Raw genomic sequence first — 16208 nt, 5'->3', positions numbered from 1 at the left:
TTATTATAAATCCCTTTTCCCCTTGAAAATCATCATCAGCAACCCTGGGCACATTGGAATCCCATTTCTGCCTTTAGTTCAGTGGCATGAGGAGCCCAAATTGGAGAGGAACCACCCTCAGATTTTGGTTTATGGAACCATTATTGTACCCTTGATAGAATCATTCTTCTCACCAGTAGTAAGATCTCTGGACTGACAGAGCCAAATTCACAGGGAGGGGGAGCAAAATCATTAGGTTTAATAGTGAGAAGGCCCACTGCATTCCCAAGGAAAAGAGCCCTGAATATTAGTCACTGGTTCAGAATGTAAACTTCCAAATCTTGAGAGGTGTTTTCTTCTAGGCGGTGCTGTGACTAATTCTTCTGTAGACTTGGCTCCGATACCCAGGGGCCTCCACTACAATGTTCCTGTCAAGAGCTTGCAAAGCCTTCTGCATCACTCTGATCTAGCACTGACACATTGATCACGGTTGGATCTGCTGGGTCCTTCAGCCCTGTGTCTGGCAAGGTTCAGTCAGAGAAACAGAGCTACCAGGAAAGGGGTTTATTAGAGGATTTGACCTTCTGCCATTGTGGGAGCTCCTTATGTAGTCTAGTGAGTCTTTTAGCTTTACATCTGGAGCCGGGGCCCAAAGGCAGCAGGGTAGGCAGTTCGGAAGGAAAGATGGACAGGAAGTGGAGAAAGCAAGGTCAAACTGGAAGTCGCAGGATGAGTGGAACTCATGAGCTTGGACTGGTACCTGCATTGGCCACTCTCCTTTCCAAGGCTTCAACGCCCCAAAATTGCAGCAGAAGCCGGAGCCTTTCGTCACTGGGCTACGTATGCACGTGGCTCAGGACTCAGGGAAGCTGAGGGGAGATTTGAATGATCTGAAGAAGCTGTGGGCCTGACAGGTCACCCAACTCCAAGAAGCTGAGCCAGCAAACACCACCTTGCCTGAGCTGCAGCAGCAGCTGATACCCAAACCCTCACTCCTAGCATAAAGAAGAGCGTGGTTTCTTGTCAGGGTGCTGCTGGCAGCTTCAGCCTTGTGCAGGCAATGGGAATGAATTAATGCATTCACATGCCTCCTTATCCCCCCAGGCCATTCTTTTTTTACAGAATATAGTATAGATATGCGTTTCTTAATACTGCAGTCTGGAGAATTTACTCCTGATTCTGCATAGTAATATTTTTATATTACGGTGTTTTATGTATGTTTTTGTCTTTCTGTATTATTCATAAGGATTCTAATGGTAATTTGGAATGGGACAGCATATCACTGTATTAATTAGGGTGCGAGCAAGGTGCTCTATCAAAGAGATGCCAGAATGCGGTGAACATAAGCAAGATGTGTACTAAAGGGTTAACAATCCTCTACCTTTACTAGGAAATCGACCTTGGCTTAACTTTCTGGCTCTTCCCCTCGTAGCCTGATAAAGGTGGATTATCAGTTGTATTATCAGGCAACATTGCTTATATAGAACAACCCTTTATTAGTATGCTGCATCTTGACCAGGAGAATAACTAGCGGGAAACCAGAGCATTGGGTTTTCCTGGATTTGGTGCCTCTTTTAAATGGGCATGTCCCTTGTATAGACCTAGAAGGTATGCCCAAGAGATGTTGGTTCCAATTTAAACATGGGGCTTCTAGGCCAGGGAGTCCTTCACATCTACCCCTGTGGATCTCCTTCTCTTGCACTAACTTACCACTTTGGTGGGGTCAATGGAAACTAGCCTCTGGTAGGCTATGTTGTGAGGGCATCTCCCACTGGGGAAGCATGTCTGGCATTGCTCTGCTGGTCCTCAGGGTTTCCTTTAAATTATGTGTGTATGCAACTTAGATAAAAATAAAAAAAGTTTTTAAGAGTAAACTGGGTCAATTATGGCCAGTTTAAATCTTTGAGTCTGAGTATCTATTTAAGACAGATACTCAGATACTTCTGACATGGTCATTACAGAAGAGAGGTATTTATTTCTCTTTCCCGGTATAGGCTGAAGGGAAGGGGTGGCGAGCTGGAAGGGTAGCTCTGCCACCCTCGGCATGAGACTAACATCTGTGGGTCCAAGTGGCAGCTTCCATTCTCATCCTCTTCCAGCCAGGGGAAGGAGGAAGGACCCAGGGGGCATATACCCCTTCCTGTTGAGGGGCAGGACCCAGAAATGGCACACTCCACTTCCGCTCACAAACTCATTGGTCACACCCACCTGCAAGGGAAGCTGAGAACTCACTTTAGTTGGCAGCCATATGCTCAGCTAAAACTCAAAGAGTCCTGATATCGAAGGGCAGGAGAGTGGATAGTAAATGTCAGTTGGCTGTCTTTGCCTTAGTCACTATTTTAAATCCACCCTGACTTTCTAAGAGAGATTCAACCATATTCCACTTGAAACTAAATAAAACCTGAGTTTGAATAAATACGCAGGCATTTTCATGTTTTACTTTCGGCACTTTTAACCCATTTATTGTAGTATCATATCCATTTATTTCTACCCCCTTCCCTTTCTTACTAACATCCACATTTCTTAGAGCTGGTATATACTTTGTTTTTCTGCCTGGTTTTGTTTTGTTCTTTTTCATAAAATATGATCAATCAAGAGAAAGTTTCTCAAATACGTTTTTGAGGTACACATTAGGTAGCAGTAATAGAACCATAGCAGTACAGCTATAGAACTGAAAGGATCTTTGGAGAGCCCAGTGAATTTAATCTCCTAACAGTATAGATTGCCAGAGAGTCAGTGAGTCAGCCAACAAATATTTATTAAATATCTAGTATGTGCCAGATACCTTTCTATGCACCTTAGGATAAGAGGAGTCCAGGACAGACAGAACTTTCCTCGCCAAAGAACTTACCTTCTACTCTAGAATACTGTGTGAATTCTCCAAAATCATACTCACAATCAGCTTTACTGTCTTTAAAGCAAAGATTCGCTGAGGAAACACAAATTAACAAAGAAAAAGAAAGTGAACTAGTCGAGTGTCTTCCACAGCTTCAGGTGGCAGAAGAAGAATACATGGACAAAAACAGACAGTTTGAAAATCTCATTGATACTCTTACAGGTACATATGAAGCACTTAGTAATTGAACTCAAGCCCAGGTAAGGATTTCACTGTTGTCTGCTAACACAAAGTGGATCATTCATCACAAGCCAGTGGTGAAATTCTCCCAACTTCTCCCATCACCTTTAACTCTCTGTTCTCTAGTTTTTGCCTCTTCTATTAATTTCCTCTTCTCTACACCACAATCTTACTGTTAACTCTTGTCAAATTCCTCCTTTTCTCTTTTAAAACTGTTTAAAATTAAGAATTAGTAGCAACTGTATTATATGGTTTCTCTCTGTACTTGCTAAAGGTAGAACCAACTCCTTTATCTCCTGCCATGTGGAAAATTTTTTGTTTCTTAACATGAATTTACAGCTTGACTTTAATCATTTTCTAGCTATGACTTTAATCATTTATAAGGTATGTACTCCTTACACTTTTTTCACTAATCTGCCCCTAAGGCAGAGATAGATAAGAGCTTGTCTCAGATCTGGGGGCTTCATAGAGAAGATGAAATGTGTCTGAAAGTATGCATATTTTGCATTTTATTACATGGCACACCATGTGTGTGTTTAATATAGAAGATAATTATTTTCTCCACAAAAATTGGATGTGGTCAGCTAACCCTGAACCCCAAATTTCACAGATCCAGAACCATCCCTAGAGTCTTGTTTTGAATTTGGGGAGTAAAGGATCATTATCCAAGGATTTAGGTTATTAAGAAGGACAACTTCTAGAACTTCTATCTTCTAGATGATGGAAGGAGTGCCATTGGAATCAGGCCAGGACCAAAATTACAGAAAATTTGCACATTTTTTACTGGAATGGGAGTAAAAAATGTGCATTGTGGTGGGACTGACCAGCTGGCAAAGATGAATATGGGGATAGGAATTAAAGCAGTGTGTCAAAACAGGGTAGTCATGTGGAAACCCAATATGGTCAAGTGTGAAATAAACAGATATTCAAAGTGAATAGTGGTAATTTTCAAGGAAGGTGGATTTTTAAGAATATAAGAATATTATAAGAAAAAGTACCTGGGTCTGGTTCCCATTCCTCAGTTGATTTTCCACTTTTGCCACATTTTCATTTAGTCAACTCAGTTAGGTTTTCTTGTTTTTTTACCACTTTTACCAAGACTTGCATCATATATGTACTCCGTTCCCAATTTTCTACTCCCCCACCCTTCCTTCATCCCTTCTTGCACTGGCTGGAGGATATAAGAAACACAATGAGTATAAAAATAGGCAATATATTGCAGTATATTGCAAGAACTGATTCTCTTAAGTCAAAGAAAAGGGATAAAATACTGAAGAAAGTAGAGAAAAGAGAGGAAGGCAGGAGAAAAGAAGGAAAGGGGACATAAGAGCAATGTGCTTCAGAGAGTAGGAAAGTATACTTCACCTGCCAGGAGTGAGACTTATAGAGGGTAGAATATAAAGGCTCAGTACACATAAAGAATAATGTTGTGACTTGTGATTAAATATGATGGATAAAACACATGCATCTATCTTTGCTCCCTAATAAAACTTCATAAAATATGTGCAAAAGATTTATTTAAAGATATAAACCCACAAGTACAAAGAGACTGGCAGAGAAGACATCAACAGATAATAACTAACAGCAAATTGTTGGAAGGTGTAATTGGATAGAGGTATTAGCAGAAAAAGAAGTTTAACTAGTAAGTGCTCACGGAGAAGCATAGCATGAGGACAAGAAGTTCTCTCCTCAGGACCAGGGAAGTCTTGGACATTGGAGGACAGGGATACTGTGAAGCCTGAGATGAGTCATGGGGCTGAAGATTTGCTGGAAGTCTTTATAGCAAGCAGTTAGACCCCCAGGTCAAATGTCCTCTTCTGTGCCACTGACTGACTATTCCTCCACAATGCCAGCAGAGAAATTGGGCAAGAGGGTTCTAAACTTCAGGATATCAGATATGGCTGAGCGCAGAAAACAGGTGCTGTTCTGAGACCCCCTTCCACTGCTCAGCTTGATGAAGGCTGCCAGCCAGTTGTGTTATAACTCTTCTGTGATCCCTTCCCCACCCTGAAGATGGTTGGATTCTTCCCCAAGGACACTGAACAGTTTCAAAGAGCTCCACAGAATCTAACATTAGAGAGCCCCCCAACAAAATGGGTGATCACTTCCTGATCACTGTACAGTGAAGTCCACCCAGGAACCAAACCTTTTAGTCCCTCACCCTTAAGTAGGATTAGATAGTCAAAGATCACCAGACATCTCAGGAAAAACTCCAGCATGAATGACATAAACTAAAGCAGATAGAAAAACAGAACTTGGTGGAAACATAAACACAAATAACATAAGAATACTTTTAAAGATAAATTCTCAGTATATATTCTCCGTATATTATTATATATAATACATATATATTCTCTGTATATTGCTCAGAATATATGTTCTCTCTAGTATAGAGAATATATCTTAAAGTATATTCTTAGAGAAATAAGATATTGCATTTATGAAAAAGAACAAGATGCTTAAAAGAAAGAACAAAGAACAAAAAAGAGCTCTTAAAAATAAAAAATATAGCAACTAAAATTTTAGAATTCAATAGGATTATAAGAAAAGTTAAGGAAATCTCTCCAAAAATAGAACAAAAAATAAGGAGGTAACAGGATAAAATGGTAAGGAAATTATAAAACTGTTCTGAGGTGTCAAATATCTGACTAACAGGAAAGCCAGAAAAAGAGGCCAGAAAAAAAGTGGGAAGTATAAAGTTATCAATGAAATATTACAAACATATTTCTCAGAACTGGAGAATATGAACTTCCTATTTTAAAGGGCCTGTCAATCCCCAGTACAATATATGAAAGAAAAGACATTAAGCTACATCACTGTTGGATTTCAGGAGAAAAAAAAAAAGAAGATCCTAAAAGCTTCTAGAGAGAAAAAGCAGATCTCACACAAGTCTGAGAATGGTCTCAGACTTCTTTACATCAATATCATAATAGAATTTAGAAGACATCGCCTCAAAATTTTGAGAGAAAATAATTTCCAACATTAGATACCCATCCAAACTACCAGTCAAGTATAGATTTAGAATAGAGATATATTTAGATATACAAGATCTCATTTACTCTGTCTCAGGAAGCTACATAAAATTTGCTTCAATAAACAGAGGAAATAAATCAAGAGAAGAAAAAAGGTATGAGATTCAGAAAGTAGGAGGTCCAACATGAGAGAGATGCAGAGGGAAGTCCCAGGAGGTCACCTTTGCGGCAGGACTAAAGAAAAATATACAGAAGGTAGTGGGAGAGGGTAGAGAAAGGGAACTGATGGATTACGTAACGTGTTTGACCACGTGGGAAGTAATGTTCAGAAAGATTTTACAATTCTGTTATAGATTTTGATATGAATTAATGACATGTACATGGAAAACTAAGCAATTCTTTTAAAAAGTGAGGTAATTTTTACCTCCAGGAAAAACAAGAAACTATATAAGAAAGGAAGTGTAATCATACTACACTGTCTCATCAGTGAATAATATTTACATTGTCATAATGATCCAAACAGTTAAAATTCATTTAAACAAAATCCACAACTTCACGAGGAGGTTGAGGGAGGGAACATGGAGCTGCGGGTGTGGGCGGGAGGTGTAGGGATGGGGGTAAGTGGGCTGTGTCCTCTACTATGTTAGGAAGCGAGCAGAAGAAGTTAAGAAAGAAAAAAGTTTCTTAAAGAAAAAATTTTAAGAAAAAGATTTTTAAGAAAATGTAAGAGGAAAAAGTTAAAATGAGTTTAAAATGGTTGATTCTGAGGAGTCAAACACAGGGGTGGATGCAGCATTGGGGAGTGCCTGACTTCCAGTGTTTGTTATAAGCCTTATCATAGTGTATGGCTTCTAAAACCAGGCATATGTCTTGTTTTGATTATTGTCTTTTAATCAAAGAACATTGTAGGTGGTTATTTTTTCCTCTCTCTCTTTTTTATAGCACAAAAGCAGGAGCAGAATTTACTGAATTATGACATTTCTCAATTGTCAAGAGACTTTTTAAGATACCTTAACAAGACGGTAAAGAGTCAATGTATTCATTCTTTTTTCTTTTATTAGAATATTGGTATATACAGACAGTGATACTTACCTAGCACATTAGAGTTTTCAAGAAATTCACATTTTTTAAACTCTAGCACATTAGAGTTTTCAAGAAATTCACATTTTTTAAACTTACTCTGTTAATATCAATGTTTTGAAATTTTTAGTCACAACATACACATATGTATATAGATATATACATATACACACATATATATACGTGTGTGTGTGTTTGTATGTAGAGAGAGAGCAACTTCAGAAGCAATGAACATGTAACCTGGGACTTCCCCAGTGGTCCAGTGGTTAAGAATCCACCTTCCAATGCCAGGGGCACAGGTTCGATCCCTGGTCAGGGAATAAGATCCCAAGTGCCGTGCCACGTGGCCGAAATTTCAAAAAACAAGACAAAACAAAAAACTGGAAAATCACTGGGGAGGATTCAGTTTCCTTATTTAAAAGGTAGAGATCAGAGTATGCTTCCTAAGGTTCTTTTCAGATCTGTTATTCTGGTAAATTCCTATGAAGACAAGGATAAGTGGGCCAAAGTTGTGGGTGTGGAGGGGGTGAATGAGATGGGAGCAGGTGAATAGATGCTTACTACCTTTTCAAATTTTATAATCAATACTTAATGATAAACATATGTGTGTGGAGTTGGTTAATTAAAAATAAAATGTATTCTTTGAGAGTCACTGATCTCAAAAGTAACTTTCAGTGCATTATGGAAATAGAAACATATGAAGGGGAAAATTACAAGTAAGTATACTATATATATAATTCTATATTCTTTATAAGATGCTGCTAGGGATGATTATACAATGTACAAAGATTATGTGATTTATAGCAGTATAATAATAGAAAACTGCTTAGAGAATTCAGTAGAGAAAACTGTAGAGAACTCTGAAAAATCCATAAAGTAATATTCTTCTTCTTTTGAGAAATATTAAGTCCTCACTGAAAGAGCCTCAATAAATTCCACTCCCTGCTTCCCCACTTTTGCCAGGTAATTGTTCATATGTCAAAGTATATTCTATTTTGTGAAATTGTCTCAACAACTTAACTTTGGCTCTTAACTTGGGATCCATAGACTCGTTTCCCAGAGTCCATTCGCTTTGGAGTTTATATAAAGTTTTTCAAGGGAAGGTGTCCATAACCTCTGCTGATGGTCAAGGAGTTACAGTTGACCCTTTAACAACATAGGTTTGAATTCTGTGGGTCCATTTATATGCAGATTTTTTTCAGTGAATGAGTACTACAGTACTACGCGGTCTGTGGTTGGTTCAATCAGCGGATGTGAAACTGGGGATACAGAGGACCAACTGTAAAGTTACACGCAGATTTTTGAGTGGAGGGGGTTTGTGCCCCTCACGCCTGCATTGTTCAAGGGTCAGTTGTAATTAGAACCCCTCTCTGAATGTGGTCCAGGCGAACTAATACACTGGGGCCCTGCTAGTTGAACTCTATGCAATAACTGTGGGTTTTATGTTTGAGCAGAATAAAGTGAAGCAAGAATTAAAACAATTAAGAGATCACGAAAGCCATAAAATCAAAGCTCATTTTGAAGTTCTAAAGCACTTAGAAAATGAAATCTATGTACATGACCTAAAAACAGATGATTTGCTTCTGGCAAATAAAAGATTAAAAGAGGTAAGTTCAAGTGCACTTCACTTTGCACAATGGTCTTGGTTGATTGTCTACACCTGCACTAGTTACAAGAGAAGAGAGAATAACTCTTAAAACTTTTTAAGTGAAACTTAAAGTACACACAGAAAAGTGCCCAAATCATAAGTGCACAGCTTAATGAATACACTGGGTAACCAACACTTAGATCAAGAAACAAAGCATCAACAGAATCCAGATATCTTCCATTGTGCCTTCCTGTCACTAACCTCCTAACAAGGGTAATGCTATATTGACTTCTAATACCATAGGCGAGTTTTGCCTGTTTTTGAACATTATATGTATGAAATGATACAATATGCACTCTGTTGCCCAACATTATGTTTTTGAGGTTCATTCTTATTACTGAGTGAAGGTATGATTCATTCATTCCTTAGTTCTGTATTGTATTGTATGTATGTATTGTATTCCATTGTATAACTAATACTACAGCTTATTTATACAGCCTACTGTTGATGGGGGTTTAGAGAGTTTCTAATTTGGACTATTACAAAGAGTGTTGCTATGAACATTCTACTACCTGTTTTTTAGTGAATAAAATTACATATTTCTTTTGGGTAAACATCTCAAGTGTAATTCTCGAGCCATAGGGAGGCATATGGTCCACTTTAGTGCTCAGTGCCAGTCTCCCAAAGACGTTGCGCTCACTGCCACTGCCAGCAGTAGTGTATGAGAGCACAGTTGTTCCTCATTCTCTATGAAACTCGGCCTTTGTCAATTTAATCATTCTGGAGGGTGTATAGAGGTGTCCCTTGGTGGTTTTAATTTGCATTTTCCTGATGATTAATGAAGCATCTATTCATAGGTTGTTGGCCACTTGGATGCCCTCTTTGTGAAGTACCTGTCCAGATCTTGTGCCTATTTAAAAAGTTAGGTTGTCTGTTTCGTATTGATTGCAGCTTTTTTTAAAGCAAAGGAATTTGTTCATCCAACCCCTAAAGTTAAGGTCTCAATCTCAAATGATTAAATTTTACTTATTTATACTTGAGTTACTTATTTGAATCTGTCACTCACTGGTAACCCTGTGTGACTTTGGGCAGATCACTTAACTTGTGAGCTTCATTTTTCTCCCCTTAAAATGGGAATAACTCCTAAATTCATAGTGTGAAGGTGACTTCTTTGTAAACTGAAAGTGCAAAAGGAATGCAATTTAAAAAATATTTTTTTCTGGTAAACCTTATTGACCTCAAAGATCAGGATCTGTATCAATGTATTTCAAGAGTTTTGCACAATGCCGCACATGTAAAAGGAATTCAGTCCCATTTGATGCTCACAATAACCTGGATAATGTATGTGGATATTACATTATGTCCCTTTTATAGATTAGGAAACTGAGTCTCTTTGGGGTTTTTTTTGAATTTTTAATAACTGGAAAAATGAAAACAGTCCTACAGTGGTAAGACTCTAAGTAAGGGGATAATCTCTTTACCTCTTTGAGCAATATTTTTTTCCATTGGTTAAATGGCAACAATTTTCCCACTAATATCATGTGTTTTTTGGTAGAATTAAAATGGCATAAGAGGTACTAATGTACTTTGAAAAGGTAGATGTGCTCTGCAGAGCCCAGGTACCATCAGCAAGAACCTGCACACATCTGACACATCTTCATTCTAGCCCTTGAAACAACCTTGTAAGAAATTTCATCCACCTGTGAAATATTCCACCAGGCTGTCTTCTATCAAGATGATGTAGATTATTTATTAATCTAACTGGAATTTTCATTGCTGTTTTGGCAATGGGTGAGCAAATGGATGACTGACTATGTTAAAGACTGATTCTAAAAGTTCTGTTTTTGGATTCAAGGTCCACCTACTAGTCCCTGGATGACCCTATTCGTTTATCTTATTCACTTACCACTCTGTTTTAATGATCGCATCCCTTCATTCGACAAACATTTTAAGCATCAGTGAGTCCCAAACTCTAGGGAAGGCACAGTGAATACAAATATGAGTAAGACACGGTCCCAAGCCCTTAGAAAGCTCGCAGTCTAACTGGGGAGATGGGTATACAAATGGAATTACAATTTGGTTGTTAAGTGTGACAGTCTACACAGGGTGCATATACAGAGTCACCCAGAGCAAGAGCACCTAATCACACCACGGGAGGAGCTCCAGGGAAAAGTCTGACAGGGTGTCATTAGCATAGAGGTAGGCTTTACACCTGGGAGATGGTGAAATTCCTCAGGGATAGTGAATGAGAACAGTGAGGTGTGAACAGAGTTCTGGAGAAAGACAGCTCTTAAAGAGTCAACAGAAGAGGAGACCAAAAAGGGGGACTAAGAGAGGAAAGTTGGAGAGTTACGAGAGGCCTGCTGAGCTAGGCAAGTCTACGAATAGTGATCCATGTTCAAAGAGAGCGAGAATGATGACTTGGACTTGGCGTAAGGTGACTTGCACTTTGGTTTACTACAAAACCTTCCAGCAAGCCATGCAAAGACTGCCACAAGATCAAGGCTGCATGAGAGACCCTCTGAAACATGCTTATAAACACAGTCCTCTGGAACAGTTCCATGTCTACTTCTCCAACGGTACCAGACACTATTTCTAAGATTTTTATCAGTAGTTTCTAGTATTTGACTAATTCTCGCTTGAAACTGGGCCAGTGCCAACATTATATCCCAAAGCCCATACTTTCAGAGTTCCCAGAGACTTTAGAGGTCCTGAGCATTGGGTGGTCAGAACAGAAAGCCATGACTTTAGCACTCAAACCACTGCTACCACTGCCACCCAATGCAATGAAACATCCAACTAGAGTGAGCAATTCCATAGGCTCTCCTGACTTGATCTCTGTGAGGTCTTATGAACGCCTCCAGTGAGGCATCAGTGCTGCCTTGTAACGTACTGAACACACATTTTGCAAAAAAAAAAATCATTTTTTTTTCCTGTGAAGACAGTGTGTTTAGGCAGAATACCTTTTAATTCGTTTTTGTGGCAAATTCAGAATACCATGTTTACTTGGCTGTTGAAATGCTTACCAGGAAGTAATGTCCTTTACCTCCCTCACCAGAATGTAAGCTTAACAAGGGCTATGTTCACCACTGTTACCCTTCTACCTAGAATGGTAGGTCACACAGAGGAGGAATCAATAAATGTTTGCTAAGTGACTGCATGGATAATTAACTAAATGGCTTAAAGCAAACACATGCCTTTAATTTCCAGTATATTGCATACATAAAGAACAGCACAGAGCAACACAGAAAGGGAGCAGAAGACCTCATGTGCACCTCAGGTGACCTGTCGTCTCAGCTGACAGCTCTTCAGAGTAAGTAATGTGTCATGAATGACCTTTACATATAAAAAATAAAGTTTTGTTTAAATCAGTTTTACTGGTTTGCATATAATAAAATGCACCCATCTTAAGTTCAATGTGTTTTGACAAATGTACGTACCACTAGAACGACTAGTACCACAAGAAAGATATAGAACATTTTCATCATTGAAAAACGTCCCTTGTGTCCCTTTGTGGTTGATTTCCCACCCTACCTCCAGTCCCTAGAAACCATTGAGGTGCCTTCTGTCCCTAAGGATTAGATATAAATGGAATGATAGAGCATGCACTCTTTTGTACCTGGCTCCTTTCACTCAGCAAAGTGTTTTTTAAGATCCATCCATGTTGTTGCATATATCATCATTGGCTCTTTTTTACAGCTGTATAGTAGTGTTCCATTAAATGGATATACCATATTTTGTTTATCCATTCTCTAGATGAAGGACATTTGGATTGTTTCCAGTTTGGGGTTGCTATTTGTTTATAAGTGTTTTTGAGAATATTTGTTTTCATTTCTCTTGGGTATATACAAAGTAGGGGAATCGCTGGGTTACACCGTTAGTGTAACAGGTTTAACTTTTTAAGAAATGGCCAGTTTGCCAAAGTACTTGTACAAATTTATCATCCCACTATCAATGGGATACTCCACATCCTCACCAACAATTAAAATTGTCAAAACACTTAAAATTGTTAACATTTTAGCCATTTACTAGGCATGTAATGATATTTCCTCTTTTTTTTTTTTTTTTTTTGTGATACGCGGGCCTCTCACTGCTGTGGCCTCTCCCGTTGCGGAGCACAGGCTCCGGACGCGCAGGCTCAGCGGCCATGGCTCACGGGCCCAGCCGCTCCGCGGCATGTGGGATCCTCCTGGACCGGGGCACGAACCCATATCCCCTGCATCGGCAGGCAGACCCTCAACCACTGCGCCACCAGGGAAGCCCCATGATATTTCCTCTTGACTAAGTTTTCCTGTTGACTAAGGTTGTTAAGTATCTTTTCATATGCTTTTTGGCCACTTATATATCATTTTTTGTGAAGTGTCGTGAACAAATTATCTATTACAGCATGATGTTACAAATTACTTTGCTCACAAATTGTCAATTTGGTTAGAACTTAGTGGAGGCAACTCCTGTCTGTTCTACATGACATCGGTTGGGGCCACTTGATGGCTGGGGGGTAATTCAGCAGCTGGGGACTGGAATCATCTGAAGACCCACTCACTCACAATTCTGGTGTCGATGCTGGCTCTCAGATGAATTCAGGGGAGACTGTTAACCAGAACACCTCCATGTGGCCACTCCATGCATGTAGCTGCTTGGCCTGCTGTGTTCCAAAAGTTAGCATCCCAAGAAAACAAAGTGGAAGTTCATGGCATTGTTGTGACTTGACCTTGGTAGTCAGAGTACCACTTCCACAATGTCCTAATGGTTGAGGCAGTCACCAGGCAAAAGGGGAGGGGACAGAGACATCACTACTAATGGGAAGAGTGTCAGCATCATGTTGGGGGAAGAGCATTTGAGATGAAATATATCGTGGAGCCATCTCTGGAAAATACAATCTGCCACATGTCTGTCCAAATCTTTTGCGTATTGCTTTGTGTTCTTTGTGTTTCTTATTGAGTTAAAATCGTTATATAGTCTGGAAATGAGTCCTTTTTCAGTCTGAGGCTTGACTTTTCATTTTCTTAATGGTGTCTTAGAAAAGAAGTTAAAAATTTTCTTTTGAACAAAGACTGCTTTATCTAGTTTGTCTTTTAGGGTTAGTATTTTCTGTGTCCTCTCTAATACATTTTTTTTCAACTTTTTATTAAGAAAAATTTAAAACTTACTGAAAAGTAGCGCATAGAATAATGAATCACATGTGCTCATGTCTAATACATTTTTGCCTAAGCCAAGTTCTCAAAGATTTTTTCCTACGTTATCTCTGAGTTTTTAGTTTAGCTTTTATGTCTAGATCCCTGATTCATTTCAAGTTAACTTTTTCATATGATATGAGGTAAGGGTTGAAATGTCATGGTTTTCTCTTATGCATATTCAATTGTGCCAGCACAATTTTTGAAAAGACTCTCCTTTTAGCACTGTATTACTCAAACGATGTTTTTAAAAAATCAGTTTTATGAGTCTGTTCCTTTATTCTAAATATGTAACTGTACACCAGTGTCACACTGTCCTGGTTACTGTAGCTTCATATTCAGTCTGGAAATCATGTAATGCAAGTTCTCCACATTTGTGCTTCTCTGTTAGAATTATTTTGGCTATTTTAGATCTTTTGATTTCCATATAAGTTTTAGAATCAGCTTATTAATCTATACGCACCACACACACATACCCCTGCTGGGATCTTAATTGGGTTTGTGTTGAATCTGTAAATCAATTTGGAGAGAATTGACATCTTAACAAAATGAAGATTTCCAATCCAAGAACACAGTATATATCTCCATTTATTTAGAACTTCTTTAATTTTTCTCAGCAAGATTTTACAGCTCTTTGTATTGTTTTAGAGGTCCTCAAGACAGTCCCCATTCTTGGTGATTAGCTGGAAGGATTCACAGGACTCAGAAGTTGTTATACTTTATAGTTATTGTCTATTACAGTGAAGGGTACTGAGTAAAATCAGCAAAGGGCAAAAGGGCTTGGAGGAAACCAGGTGCAAGCTTGCAGGCATCCTCTCCCAGTGGAGTTGCAAAGATGCACTTAATTCCCCCAGCAATGACGTGTGACACATGCAAAGTGGTGCTAGGCAGGGGAGCTCACAGGGGCTTGGATGTCCAGGGTATTTATTGGAGGGGGTCAGTCACATAGACATGCAGTGCCTGTGTGAATGACCTCAGTGACTCAAGCAGCTACCGAGATGCTCGGGTGGTATTTCTCCTTTACGACGTTAGTATGGGAAATTGCATTGATTGATTTTGGAATGTCAAACCAATCTTCCACTCCAGGGATAAAACCCACTTGTTCAAAACCTAGTATTGTTTTCATATATTGCTGGATTTGATTTGCTAATCTTTGAGCAGATTTCTCTATCTGTGTGAGACTGCCTTGCTCTGCTCACGCCCCCAGCAGAGAGCCCAGTGGTCATAGCGCTCACATTTCTCCCCCTTCTTTCAGGTGTCACAGTTCTGTACTGCGCACTCTCCAGTATCTGAAAACTGGATATTGAAACAAATATACTTGTTTTATACATTTAGTCCCATTTTCTCCTTGTTTAAAGTGGGAGGGCAAGTGTTGTTCTGACATTTTGGAAGTAGGAATTTTTATTTTTTTAATTAATTAATTAATTAATTTTTTTTTTGCGGTACGCGGGCCTCTCACTGTTGTGGCCTCTCCTGTTGCGGAGCAACAGGCTCCGGACGCGCAGGCTCAGCGGCCATGGCTCACGGGCCCAGCCGCTCCGCGGCATGTGGGTTCTTCCCGAACCGGGGCACGAACCCGTGTCCCCTGCATCGGCAGGCGGACTCTCAACCACTGCGCCACCAGGGAAGCCCTGGAAGTAGGAATTTTTAGATAAAAATAATTTTTGAAAAACGAATAGTGTTACTTGAATAAAAATGTTCAAATTATTTCACTAACTTTTGCATTTTAAAAATCTTTAATTTAGCACAATATTCGGATTTGTGGACTGAATTTTGGACTACACTTAAGGTGAGCTTTTTTGTGTTGCCTCCATAAGTATCATACTTCTAAGATATTCACCTACCTAATAAGTGTGTGTGTAAGGAAAGAGGTCAGGATTTGTGGGGAGTGACAGAGCTGGTGTGATCATCATATCCTAAAATATATCCTTTGTGCTGTTAGAAAACAAATTTCAACTGAGTAAAATTTAAAGATCTTATTGGCTTTATTCAACACTTCATGAATCAGGCATCATTCAAGCTAGCAGACAGGAAGGAGCCCTGAGGAGCTGTACAAATGAAAGATTTTATAGTCAGAAGGGATCAGGAACAAGGAAGTTATTCCAGGCAAAAAAGGCAGGTTGGCTGTTGCAAGGTCACTTTCATCTCAGGGATGGCAGGGGTCTACTAGGCAAATTACCTGACTAGTACTGATCAGGTAGATTCCTGATTGACTGGTTTAAGATTCCATTTCTGAGAGAACTGAAACTGTAATTAAGTCTCGCAGTTTGGTGACATGGGGTTTAGAGTAAGTGACTCCATTTTGGGCCTGTTGTCTTATTTTTAAGAGTACCAAATAT

At 39.2% G+C, this 16208-nt stretch overlaps 1 protein-coding gene across 1 annotated transcript in view; it reads left to right on the top strand.

The window, feature by feature from the left end:
- The window catches only part of CCDC175 (coiled-coil domain containing 175), a 75825-nt gene that overhangs the window by 52464 nt on the left and 7153 nt on the right, over window positions 1-16208 (top strand). The window contains exons 14-18 of the mRNA XM_030855376.2: window positions 2899-3037; window positions 6970-7049; window positions 8562-8714; window positions 11906-12008; window positions 15615-15658. Of these exons, the coding sequence (XP_030711236.2) occupies window positions 2899-3037; window positions 6970-7049; window positions 8562-8714; window positions 11906-12008; window positions 15615-15658 (519 nt within the window). The remainder of the gene's footprint in view (window positions 1-2898; window positions 3038-6969; window positions 7050-8561; window positions 8715-11905; window positions 12009-15614; window positions 15659-16208) is intronic.

The sequence above is a fragment of the Globicephala melas genome, chromosome 2, assembly GCF_963455315.2.
Source record: "Globicephala melas chromosome 2, mGloMel1.2, whole genome shotgun sequence".
In the NCBI taxonomy this organism is placed as follows: Eukaryota; Metazoa; Chordata; class Mammalia; order Artiodactyla; family Delphinidae; genus Globicephala; species Globicephala melas.
Note: the sequence above shows the minus strand (reverse complement) of the source record. Positions and strands in the feature narration are given on the sequence as shown.